This window comes from Tetrao urogallus (genome assembly GCF_951394365.1).
Source record: "Tetrao urogallus genome assembly, chromosome: 16".
NCBI lineage: Eukaryota > Metazoa > Chordata > Aves > Galliformes > Phasianidae > Tetrao > Tetrao urogallus.
The window spans coordinates 598,070-611,202 of NC_136829.1; the positions used below are offsets into that span (position 1 = coordinate 598,070).

Sequence of the window (13,133 nt, forward strand, 5' to 3'; positions counted from 1 at the left end):
TTGTAGAAACGGACCAGTGAAACAAAAATGACTTTATGGGTTTGTATAATGTGGAATCCCTCATGCTCTAAATAAATGTTATTGTCCTATAATTTGGGTTCTATTATTATTAGCAGCAGCAACAGCATCGTTCCAAACGGGAAGACCGAATGGATTATTTAGAGCCCTGGGCCTACAAGCTCCTTATATGGAGCTTCAGAAAGGAATTTGTTGAGCCACAAATGAATTAACCAGTGCAGCTGTTGCGGTGAAGCAAGAAAAAGATTCCAAGGCCGCCCTCCAGGCCCGGGCTGTGTGCAGTGAGTGCACAGCGAGGCACCCAGCAGACAGCTCTCCTCACAGACAGGCGCTCAGCAGGAAACGGAGCCGAAAAACGTGCAGCATTTGAAGAGATCTGGAATGATTGGCCTGAAGCGTGTCTGCGTGGGGCTGCACGGCCATGGCAGCGACTGTTTGTGTGCCCTGCCAGGGAAAGTAGGTCAGCCTCTTTGTTCCAGGGAGCTCTCATGGGGAGAAATGGAGGAGTGAGTCATCTTAGATGGTGGCTCGCTTTGTGCTCGAGTGGGTGTTTATACCTTTCCATTTTGCCAATGGATTTTTTACATTTATATTTAGGAACCCATTTAAAATACATGAATTGCCAGCTGCTACCTCCTGTAATGGCAGAAATAACCTATTTGTGCATAGGTAACCAAGCAAGGCTAACTTCTCCCCTTCCTCCCCTGCTGTCAGAGCTCAGCTCCTTGCTTTCTTTGCCTCTGAGAAGCTGTTGTGGTGTGGCAGTGCTGCCCCCTCCCGAAGGCCTGGCCCTGCCCTGCTGCTCACAGCCCTGTCCTGCACCACGGTGCTCTGAGGTTGGCTGCCAGGGAAAGCATCAGCTCCTGTAAGATTTTTGTCTTTTATTTGCATGTGTGCATATTTCACGCACATGCAGTCAGTTGGAAGCCAGCTGAGTTTCTGGGGTGACCTGTTTTTACTATTTCCAGCTTTCACCATTTCTTAACCTCATTTCAGTTGTCCAGCTCACAAAATTGGTTTCATTCCCTATGTGGGATGATTGGAAGACAAAGCAGACTTGCCCCATGCCTCTCAGAAGTCTCGTTGCTGCGTGCAGGAGGAGGGGCTGTGCTGCAGTGCTGCTGTTCACATCCTGCCCGTCTGCCCACTCCAGCATTCTCCATGTTCTGGGCCTGGCCTGGCTGCTGCCACCGCCTGCCAGTTTTGGGGGATGAAGAACTGGACAAAGTTCACAGAACTGAAGGATTGTGTTTGCAGGCAAAGTCCTTGTTCTGTGAGTAGGAAGAGGGCGAAGCCTGAAGGTATTGGTGCTACATGTGAGAAAGCGAGATCTGCTTTTGAGCTTAGCTTCGGCCTTACCAACTGCAGCACTGCACCCACGAAGCAGAAGGGTTCCTTTTAATATCCACAGGGGTCGTCTTATGTAGGTGGGGAAGAAAGGGATGCACTCGGGATTGCAGAAAGCACCACCACAGGGGAAGCTGATGGTCATGATCTAGGGAGATGTGGGCAGGCCAAAGGAGAGGGTGCATGGGAGCCCTGGGAAAGGAGGGCTGCTCTGGGGAAAGGGTGGGAGGGCCTCGTGTTGGTGCTCACTGGGCAAGGAGAGCCTGGGGCTGAGAGCTTAACCTGGTGCTGGGGGACAAGTAGGGTCAGCGGGTGCTGATAATGGAGGTGTAGACAGTGGGTAAGGGAAGAAGTGAGCGTTCCCCTTTCCTTGGCACATGCTAGGCCATGTTTGGAATATTGTCACCTGCTTTCCACACCCATCTGCAAGAAAATCGTACCTCAGTCCCCAGGATGGCCAGGGACGAGGAACGCTGGGTGGAAGAGGAGTGGATCGGACTCAGCCCTTCAGGTCCTGGAGCAGAAGCTGGAGCTGTGTGCATGGAGCTGCTCTGGGCAGCCACTGCTGTGGTCAGCCGCCTTTACTGTAGGCATGCTTTATCTCCCACGTGAGTGAAACTTATTTCAAATGTCTTTACACTTTTCTTCCAAGTTTTAGGGCTTGCAAATGGGGAAAGAATTCTGCAATGACAGCCCGTGCCACCCTCTTCTCATCCTTGTCTTCAAAGGGGACTGTTTTCTATTGACTCGTGTCTGTTAAGTACAGCATTGATTTTTCAGAGTCTGTTTCAAGAACCAAAACCTTGTTTTGCAGACAGTTTGTAAACAGATGTACTGGTAGGTTTCAGAGGAATACACGTAAAATAGATTTTAAATATATATTTTTTTATTTCTTGTGTTTTTTCTTTATATTAGATTTTTTTTTCAGTCAAAAGACGGCATTACGATCTAACAACCAAACCCAGGTTACACACACACAGGCACACTACGTAACGTGTTCCAGGCAGCCGTGTCCCTCAGTCTGTTGACACGCGGCAAACATTAAACAAAGTCCTACAAGAAGTAGACATCCTTCCCCTACTAACCTCACTTACATCGATTTTACACATCAACACACACAGAGGACGATTTCCCTTAGCGTTTTGAACGAGCGTTCGGTCCTACAGCATCGGTGATGTAGAAAACGTGGGGCTTTTTTCCTCCTCTCCAAAATCGCGGTGTCAGTGTCGTCCCACCGGTGTAAGGCATTGGGCAGCGCCGGGTCCCCTGCGGCAGGACGTGACAGGCACTGCTGCACAGCGGGGCTCCGCCGCGCCACAACCCGCTCAGCATCCGAGCGAAGGCGTAAGGCATCCTGCTCAGCCCTGGCAGCGCTTTCTCCTCAGGAGAGCACGTGGAGGGCAGAGCCGGACGTGGAGCGCCGTCCTGGGGCAGCGCCCGGCCTCGCGCACGGAGCGGTGAGGAGCCGTGCTGGGGGCTGAGCGCCTCAAAGCTGCCCGGCGGATTTAGCAGCTGAAAGGGGGCTTCGGGGGCGTTCCTCCTGTGAGGCTCTCTGCGGATCCCAGTGCCTGCTTTTTAAAGCAACGTGGAAACGCAGCAGCATTGAAAATGTAATTCCCAGTCATCCCTTGCATAGGACTTTTAACTGCGGTTCACTAATTTATTCAAGTTCTGCAGTTGTTTAAGAAAAAAATGACAGACCATGAAAAAAGGGTGAAAGGCACATACACAGTCATACAGCACAGAGATGTACAATAAGTAAGTGTAGGTGAGTTTTACAAGCAGAATACCTAGTCGTAGGGCTGATACATATAAATAAAATGTTGCAATGCTCCATTGCTCCGTACAGGTATATTTATGATACAAGAAAAAAAAAACGACTATTACTATTTTATTGTTACGCCTTGCACTTTCCCACCCCCCGCTTTCCCAAAGTGTAACTGTGATGAAACAGAGCTAAAGAAAAGATTTAGCAAGACCTGGGCACGCCTGCGACCAGCTTCCAATAAGTGTGAGTGGGGAAGGTGAAGGAGTGGAGGAGCATGGGGCTCCCTATGGCTGCGCAGCCTGGTTTTAAGCTACAAGCAGGAATTTACAGTGCTGGTTTCTTTCCCCCTCCGTTTGAAGGGAATAAAATATTCTTGCCCCCCCCCCCCCCCCCCCCCCCCCAGCCCCGCTGCACAGACAATGCAAAGCAGCGGCAGGAGCTGTGCTGTCAGCTGCAGTGGAGCCAAAGCTCCTGTCAGGTCTGCACACTGTGAGCTCACACGCTGACAGGCACAGGGTGTGTGGCAGACTCCCTCTAACAGCATTTTGGTGACTGAGCTGGAAAAGCAACACCCCCAGTGCAGTGCAGTGGATGGGGTGGGCACCCCACACCTTGTCTGCCTGCGGGGCCTTCCACAGAGCTGCACGGTTTGTTCTGCCTCACGTTATAAAGAAAGAGTTGTAGTTTTCAATAAAGACGGACCTCTTCTAAGAAGCACAAAGGCCGTCTCCTGGTGCGTGGACAACGTGGACAACGTGGCCTGAGGCCGGAAGACGCAGTGGTCACATTAACATAACAAGGACTGAGCCCTGGATTACATGGGGTAATATTCACGACTTTGAACCACTGGCAGCTGGAATCAAAGTGAAATCAAGGCACACCTCTGCAGGCCTGCTCTAACCGTGGGAATTCAGGGGAGGCCTGGGTGCTGCCAGGCACTGGAATTGATGCTGAGCCTCTGTGGGAGCAATCACGAAGCTGTGCCGTTAGTGTCTCAAGCCTCAGTGCAGTGTTATTTCTGCATTTTCTCGCTCTGAGCAGAACAGGACGGCTGTGCGTCTTCCTGCCCGGTGGGGCTGAATAGAGAAGATGTAAACATAGAATTACCTATTCATTAGCAACGTGCCTGGAGGTACAGTGAATACTCCTGTGGAGGTGATCTTTGGGATGAGCTATGCATGAAGCCTTCTCCATTATAGAAAAGCTGACTCTTGTGGAAAGAACCATTTCCTCCCTACAGCGAGCCTTCACAGCACTTGTTTTGGAAAGCACATTTGTGGCTGCGTTTTTCAGAGCCCTCTGCCCCACCTTGCGGCTCCCGGTGCCAGAGCCAGAACAGGACAGCAGGACGTGGCTGCGCTGAGCTGCCAGAGTGGCAAAAGCAATCCTTGCCTGCCTGCCCCAGCATTGCTCTCTGACCCCAGTGCCTCACACTGCTGCACAGAAGCAGACGGTGCCGTCTGGCTGCCCAAATCCTGGGGCTTTCTCAAGGCGTCAGTCGGCGCTGGGTTATTTACAGCAGAACTGGCCTGCTCCATTCTAGCAGTACGACGTGGATGTGGGGATAAACACAAGGGAATCGGAGATAACACAGCACAAGGATGCAGCTACTGCTCTCATGCCATGCCCACACATCCCCACTCCACGCTGCCCAGGGGACACAGTGCACACAGCCCTACAGCTCTGCACAGGTGAGTAACCACGGCCTCATGGGCAGCAACGGAACCCACGTCCGAATGGAGGTGTCCAGAAAAGCACCCCATGATGGGCCCCAGCCAACTCATTTGTCCCTGAGCCCACGCTGCAGCTTCCCCCTGCACAACAAAACAAAGCCAAGAACTCGCCCCACTGCCCAAGCAGGACGCGGCCACAGCTCTCTCTGCTCTGTGCTCCCCTCCCGCCAGGAGCACCACACAGCTACTCACAAATCAAAAAGACCGGATGCAAAAAACTAAAAACTCAAAACCCCAAAACAACCTACTGAACATCCACACCGGGTTTGAAAATATTTACACGTGCACACCTGTGCACACCAAAAAGTTCTCAGTTTTTAAGCACCTTTCATTTGTTTTAAGATTCAAGGAGGCTCGTCACCTCAGTGCGAAGGGTTTTCCTTGATCTTAGAACAGTGGGGCAGGAGATTTGGTATCAGGCTGGCTGTAGTGATCACCGTTGGACAGGACAGGAGCAGCACAGGTCTTCTGCAAAGTGCAGTTCAAAGGTGTCTCTGCCACAGCAACAGAAGTGTCGGTCACAAAGTGCGAGAAGTGAATCCACACCGTGTACGGGGTTAATCAGTGATTAATAGATATTAATACATGAGCAAGTGTGCAAACAACAGAGGGAGGAACCACAGGAGCCTATTCACCATAGTAAGTGCACTCCACTCGCCCATGGGATGCTACGTCTCTGGATTAACCTCTTCATTAGAACACTGTTAATAATTTATTAACCTTTTATAAAGATATTATTGATGAAAAGTGTGATAGTAGTTCCACTTTTTTTCCTGTGTTGGTCGGGAGCAGCGTGATGACAAATGTCTCAGACTGGCACAGAAAGATGAAAGGAAAACAGAACATTCTGCAGTCTCTTCCCCAAAACAGGATGGAGCAACAGCGTTTGCTGTTTGAAACAGATGATGGGAACCACTGAGGGCTCTGCAGGGGCTGCGGATGCCCTGGCGCCAGGAGGAGCAGGAAGCAGAGTGTTGACATGGTGAGGAGTCTCCTAGGGGGCAACGCTTGCAAGCAGCGGAGTGGACACAAGACACACAGTGTGCATGAGGCAGCATTCGGCCCAGGGGCTGCACGGTGCCCATCTGCACCTCTGAGCTGCAGAGGGGTGGAGGTGGATCCCCCAGCCTTGGCTTTGGGAGCTCCTTGCAGGGGCCATTGGGACTGGTGGCTGCTCAGATGTGCAGAACTTACAGCAGGTTGAGATGGCTGGGAGGCAGGAATTGCTGGCAGTTAGCTTCTTGATGTGCATTTGGGCTAGAGAAAAAATTCTTCCTCTGAAGGCATTGCCAACGGGGATATTATCCAGAGCTCTGGGAGAGAGCAGGAGTGTGGTATGTGACTCAAGGTATCAAACCCAGCCCTCCTCACCACACCGAAGTGCCCGAGAAAAGTGCTGTCATCCTCAGCAGCGCCTGTGGCCACATTCCTACGAGAGCAGTGCTCCCAGTTTGTACCAGGGATCACTTCAGAAATAAAAAGGCATTTCACGTGTAGCCAAGGAAGCCGAAGGATGTAAACTTTCTTCTCAAGTCAAGGAATCATCCATCCATCAGTCTCCGGTACAGAAATGAAACTGCGCATCTTGACTGTGCCCAGGGTGGGCAGGATGAGGCACTGACCCCCAGCTCGCTCCTGCTCTGCTCTGGGAACAAGCTCTGCAGCTCTGTGCTTACCAGAACAGCTGGAAAAACAGCACAACAGAACTGCCTGTTTTCTGCCTCTGAACTTTTACTCTGCCTGCTACTGAAATTAGAAAGGAGAGTTTGAAATGGGGGTTCCTGTTAGGAATGGGACTGCCCGGCACTGGGCTCCCAGCAGCATGGCAGCCAGCGCTGTGCCCAGCAGGACCGGAACTGGCCTGGAAGAATTGAATCTGGAAGGCTCCAATGTGTGGCTTAGAATAAAAGCATTTGAAATAAATTTCCATTCTTCCTGTGCTTTTGGGATCACGGTGTCATCAGAGCTAAAGGTAAGCCCTGCAGGCAAGCAGTGCCAACCACGTCCGCACTCAGGGACCTGGGAGGCCGCTCACTGGAGGAGGGTCTGGGGGTGGGTTTTTCTCTCATTTAAAAAAATAAAGTCAGCAGTCTGAGGTTGGGCCTACAACGATTGCCTAAAAGCAGCTCCTACGCCGCCATTCCAGGGGTTCCCAATGGTGAAGGGCAGCAAGTTCCAGGGGCCGGCACTGGGTGCCAGGAGGAGCCTGAGTGCAGCAGCACCAACAAGCATCGCCCAGGCCTGGAGGTGGCTGCCATCAGCGACACAGTGTTGGCGGGGGCAGGCAGGGCTCCCTCTGTGGCACAGATCCAGCCTGCAGCCCTCCTGCTGCCTGGCCTCATGCTGCAACCACTGGTTTCCATCCTTTCCTTCACGTTCTCTTGCCGCCAGCTCCAACGTGCTTCTGCCACCTGGGGGTCTGCGCGGGTCCCTTCTGCACTCTGCTGCTGGGGGTGGCGCAGGGCAGCTGATGTTCCTTGGCTCGCACAGCACAGGAGCTGCGGCTGCTCGTGGTGGCACCGGGCGCGCAGATGGAGGCTGCGGGGACCCGCCGACGTTCCCGCGCCGCACCAGCGCCTGGCCGCCACCTCCCAGCAGGGCTCCAGCAGCTCCCGGCTCAGTGCTTTGTTTCCTGAGATTTCTGGTAAAGTTGTCTTTAAAAACACAGAACGCGGAGCTCCCCTGGCTTTCTGAAGCAAACGGCAGTGGGGTTTTCATATTAGTGTGGTAAAAACGCAATGAAGAATTTTGGGCAGGAAGAGGGATTGCTGGTTTTACCGATATGGAGCCGCCGAGGGCCCAGCAGCGCTGCCGGCAGCAGCGACAGCAGCTCCGCCTGTGCTCTGCTCTGCCGGCAGGGACGGGAGGAGGAAGCATCATCAGTTACAGCGTCGTCTTTTTTCCCCTCAAACACCAAATCTCGCCTCTGTCCCTTTCGCCACTTCTGCTCGGCATTGTGACATCGTGGTCTGTTCACCTGGAGGAGTACGACGTCGTGAAGAAAGGCACTGATGTCACAGCTCCTCAGGACGCAACCATCGGGATTCTCCACGGGTTTAGGGAAGGGCTGTTTCGGGGTAGCGGCCGGCAGGGCTCAGCGCAGAGCGCCGCGCTGCTCCACCGTCCGCACCACGCCGAGCGGCGGCCCGGAGAGGTGAGGGGAGCGGAGGGAGCGCGGGGCGGCGGCGCCGGGGCCGGAGGCGGTGGGAGGCCGAGCCCCGCCAGCGGATGCCGGGGCGAGGTCAGTAGTTGCAGTGGCGCTGGCAGGGCTGGTGGAGGAAGCTCCCCGTGCGCTGGCGGGCCCGGCGGGGCGGGCGCTGGCGGGCCCGGTCCTGCCGCTGCAGCGCCTTCTGGCTGAGCCACGGCTTCTCGGCCAGCTGCTTGGCCCGCTGCACGCGCCGTGCCTGGCTGATCTTCTCCAGGACGGCGGCCTTCACTGACAGCGATGCGCTGCGGTGCGGCGCGTGCCGCTCCAGCCGGGGCTCCGGCACCTCCCTGTGGGAACGCGGGGCCGTCAGAGGTCGGTGGTGCCCAGGGCTCCCATCACGCATCCCGCACACAAGCCGCCCTCCTGTGCCCCGCTCCATGCGGAGCCCATCCCCACACGTCACCACGCAAGGGCTGTGGGATACTCTGGGCAGGACCCTGCTTGGCCAACGCTGCCACCACCGTGCTGAAATGGGCGGGAGCCCATGCCCTGTTGTGCCCATGCTGCTCCCAAAGCAGATTCGCTCCCCTGCCAGTTCCTGGTTCCCCTTGGCCTCCCTCCTCCTTCACCACCAGCACTGAGGTTCCTCTAGAGATGGCACCGTGGCCCTCAGAAGGGCTTTGCAAACGGAGGAGGCCAAGAGGGACATCATCCCCTGGCCAAACAGATTCACCCCCAGTTCTGCCTTGCAAGGCTAGGTAAATAGTAAAGCTGTGACATGGAGAATGCTTCCCTACCCTGGGGGAAAGGTTCGCAGGGACAGGGCAGCAGCAACCCAGCACAGCAGCACCAGGGTTGGGTCAGCTGGACACGGTCAGGGCTTTCCTGAGCACTGTGAGGGAAAGCCATGGGGAGAAGACAGAGCTCCCCAGGTGCAGGAAGGGCAGATCATGGGCTGCATCCTGCAGGCTCCCAAGGAAGGGGATGGCAGGGGGTTTTGTTTGCGCCTCGGTTAGGTGGCAGATTATGGCATCTCTGTTTAACTATCCCCATTACGCTGGAATATGAGTCAGAAAGAAAGGTCTGCACCCACATGTGGTGGGTGAAGAAGAGAGCACCTTGTCCCACTGCTGCACACAGTGGGAGTGTGACCCGAGCCAGCAGAGCCAGGAGGGAGAGCTGGTGGCAGCAGGCTGCAGCATTCCCCTGTATGGGGAAAATGAGGGCTCAAGGACACCGATGTGCTCAGGGCCACCCTCTCCTGGTGGGGCTTCTCTGCTCATGCTGTACTTATGCAAACCACCAGGCTTAAGCCCAGCCTGGCAGTGGGGTGACATGGAATATGCAGGAGAGGAGCAGGACAAGGCCACTGCCTTCCCAGCAGCAAGCAAAGGTTTCACGTGGCCAGCCCCATGCCCACAGTCACGTTAACACGGTTCTAGTGCATGCCAGAATACTTTCAGGCATGGAGACTGCTGTCTTTGCATGGCGCTGGCCAAGGCACCCTGCCAGGTAGGACAAAAGGACACTGGTGTCACTGACTCACAAGATGGCTTGGGTTGGAAGTGACCTTCAAAGATCATCACACCCAAACCCCTGCCACGGACATCTTTAACAGACCAGGTTGCTCCAAGCTGACCTTAAACACCTCTATGACAATGGGCATCCACAACCTCTCTGATCAACCTGTCCCAGAGTCTTATCACGTTTGGCATTAAATATTACCCTAGGCCAACCTCTTCAAAGCACCGACCCCAGGTCCCCCCAGGGTTTGGGCAGCACGGGCAAAATGTCGCAGGCTGTGTGTGGCCGCCCCGGTCCCTGAGCTCACACTCACCCGGCAGCATCGTCCTGAGGTCCCTCTGCATCCAGCTCGAGGGTGCTGGTGACATAGACAGACATGCTGGGGTGCTCGATGAGCAGGTCCTCCATCGGGCTGCTGCCCACGCCGTCGGGGCCGGGCTCCTCTGCAGTAAAACAGGGGGGAGGGGTGACAAACCAACTCTCGTCCATCAAGCAGGGGCTGGGCAGGGTGGGCGTGGGGCTGCCGGTGTGAGCTGGGACCGGGGCCGGTGGCGAGGCAGGTGGTGGCGCCGGACGGGGCCGCACCGAGCACCCGTGGCCACCAGCCCCTGCCCGCCGCTGTGCACCGGGGTGGGCGGCACCGCCTGGGGAGCAAGCGGGGTGCAGAGCCATGCGGGGCGCAGCGGGGACACACACACACCATGTACAGTGGGGAGAGGGGGGAGAGAAAGGGGCATCGTTAGTGTGCGAGGCACCCGGGGCATCGCCGCCGCAGACGGGCGCAGCGGGTGCCAGCTGGGCGGCCGTGCCCTGCGCCCTGACCCTGCACTGGTTTCTGGTGGGTGGCTTCACCAAAAGTTGGGGATCCTGGCAGTAATTATTTCCTTTTTATTTTTCTTTTATTTTCTTTTCCTGAAGCAGAGAAAGAAATTTGGCCAAAGCTAAAAAAAAAAATCCTTGCTTTTGTCTGCAAGCTTTCCTAGATCTCCTGAACTGTGCCATTCAAGAAAGGCAGCAAACTACACCGTGCACATGTGGAAGCAAAGCACACACAGTGCGCACCTTTTCCCTGGAAAAAACCTTTCCCTTGGAGTATCAGCGCTTCACCTGATGTTTCCACATCGCCTTTGACTTCAGCCTGCCGGCCGCCTCCTCCCGGCCAGCTGAGCGCACTGCCTCGCAGCCACCAGGACCACGCTCTGCTGGGGAAGGGCACAGCACAGTCTGTACGGACAGCGCTGACCCCGCTGCCGGCTGAAGGCACAGGAGAAATCAGAGGCAAACATGAGCCTGTGCTGCCTAAACAGGCTGGAAAAATTACAAAGCACAAGGCAGGTGTTTGCCTTCTAACACGCCCCAGCTCCTCGAACCTGGGACAGGGCCGGCACAATTAGTCCTGCAGACAGGAGTGCACCTGGCTTCAGGTCAGTAGACAGCAGGTGAGGAACAGCTGTGGCTGCACCAGGCTGCAGATTGCTTGCCAGCAGCAGACACAGAGCCTGGATCAAGCGCTGGTCAATGGGACCAAGCATGCTCCCAGGACACGGGGCCACATGTGCTAAGCTGTCCCCATCCATCTCAAAGAGGGCCCTGGACACACGGGCTGCCCACACCACACGGATTTGCGGCTGGGAGCCATAACATTGAGTTGTGCCCCACGGGGCCGTGCACTCAGGTGCATTTTGCACTGCACGGGTCAGAGACCTGGAGGCTGCTGGGGGACAGCCAGGCTGCGAGGTGCTCGCCTGCCACAACACAGAGGCCGGGGCTGAAGCCAAGAGGCTTTGGTTTGGAAGCGCTTCGCATAACTCCGGGCTCCAAAATAGGGCTGAACTAACTCGATCCCTCGCTGGCTGGGGAACGCTTAGGCAGCCGTGGTGCTGGCAGGGATTAGCAGCAGGGTGCCAGGTCCATGCCGGCTCCCTGCCCAGAGCTGGCTCTGCACCAAGGGCCTGGCTGCTTCAGTTAAAAAACAAAAAATCACCCAGAAAAACAGGAGCCCCTCAAACCACAGCCAGCCCTGGAGCCCCACTGAGGCTGCAGGCCCCCGCTCACGGCTGCAGGACACAGATCTGTGTTTCTCTGCTGGGGGAAAACTCGTGGCTCCTCCTGGCACGCTTTGGGCACACTGCGACCACTGCCAGCAGCAGGACAGAGGCCCGCTGGCCCCCGTGCACAGCATCTGCACACCCGTGTGCAAGGAGCTCTTTGCATCCCCTCCCACATCACAACTGTGACCCCAGGAGCACTTCAGAGCCCGTGTCACCCTCCTGCCCAGTCCAGATCTCTGCAGTGCTCCCATTGTCACTGAGGTGCCCCAGCCCCCCACCCCCGTGGGTCTGTGCTCCAGTCCCTCTGCAGCTGACTTAGAGATCCCTAAGGAACAACTCACATCAGAAAACTGAGCTCTCCTTGGTGCATGAGAGACAGACTCATAGAACAGTGCCCACCCCAAGGGGGGCAAGCCCCAGCCCTGGACTGGGCTCTGTGCTCATGAGAGGCTGCAAAGGCAGCTGGCGGGCACTGAGGAGCAGCAGCCCAAGGCCTGCAGTGCAGACAGCTGTTTGCGTGTGCCTGTGCAAGCAAAAGGTCACAAAATGATCATTGCAATCAGCTGAGTCATCGACCCTACAATAGCAACCCAAGGATCTTAATGGAGCTGGAGAAGCCCTCATGCCCAAGGAATGTGTTTGGCCTGGCTGCTGTCAGGGGGGCCCAGCCAGCCCTGGAGCAGAAAGCAAGGAGGGGCTCCCCAGGCACAGCAGCAGACATCACCTGAGTGCCCTGGGCACACTTTGGGCAGATAAACACTTACAAAGACTTTTAGAGAGATCTTCCACTCCTTGGTTGGTCTCAGAAGACCCCAGCACATCACAGAGCTGGAGATGGCTGCAGAGGATGTGGCTGTCATCCCTGCCTGCCCTTGGCTTAGCCAAAGCCACAGTGCTCTGCCCCCACTCAGTGAACAGTGGGGTCACTCCAAAGCCTGGGTCTGCTCCTGACCTGGCACTGTGCAGGGGTCCCATCCTGGCACTGAGGGCTCAGGAGCCCCAGGGCAGCATCTCCCCACTAACGGGCAAGGTATGCCATCACAGCACTTGTCCAGCACTGGAGAGACAAGCCCCTTCAGCAGCTGTGTGAAACCTTGCATTCCTCACCTCCAAGCTCGATTATGAGCCATCCATCCTCCTCCTCCTCCTCGGAGACAAAGGGTTTGGGCTCCTCCAGGCCCTCTGGTGTGCTGCTGTCACTGAAGAAGAGGCTGGTGAGACGCTGGAACATGGTGGGGAGCAGTCAGGTGGGACAGGAGAAAAGCAGCTGCTGAGCACCCGCCTCAATGTGGGGACGGGCAGATAGGGCAGGGCACAGAGCTCAGCGGTGCTGGAGGTCCTTCCTCGGGGCAGGAGTGCTTTGCTGAAAGTCTTTGCTGAGTTGCAGGGCGCGTAGCGCAGTTATGAGGTTCTTCACTTGGCTTCAGTGCAAAGGCCTGCAAAAGGGAACAGGGGTATTCAGGCCAGAGGAGTGGTGCCAGTGGGGGGACAGCAGGAAGGCGGTCCCAGCCCCTGCTGCAGCAAAGGACGCACTGCATGTGACT

General features: G+C 55.9%; 1 protein-coding gene across 1 annotated transcript; it reads right to left on the minus strand.

Annotated features, from left to right (window-relative positions):
* Positions 1 to 8,108: 8,108 nt before the first annotated feature.
* TP53INP2 (tumor protein p53 inducible nuclear protein 2) lies at positions 8,109 to 12,820 on the minus strand (the record flags this gene model as incomplete). Its single annotated transcript, XM_079543378.1, has 3 exons — positions 8,109 to 8,361; positions 9,852 to 10,182; positions 12,697 to 12,820. The coding sequence occupies 3 exons, from the start codon at positions 12,818 to 12,820 to the stop codon at positions 8,109 to 8,111; spliced, it is 708 nt and encodes a 235-aa protein (XP_079399504.1).
* Positions 12,821 to 13,133: the final 313 nt, after the last annotated feature.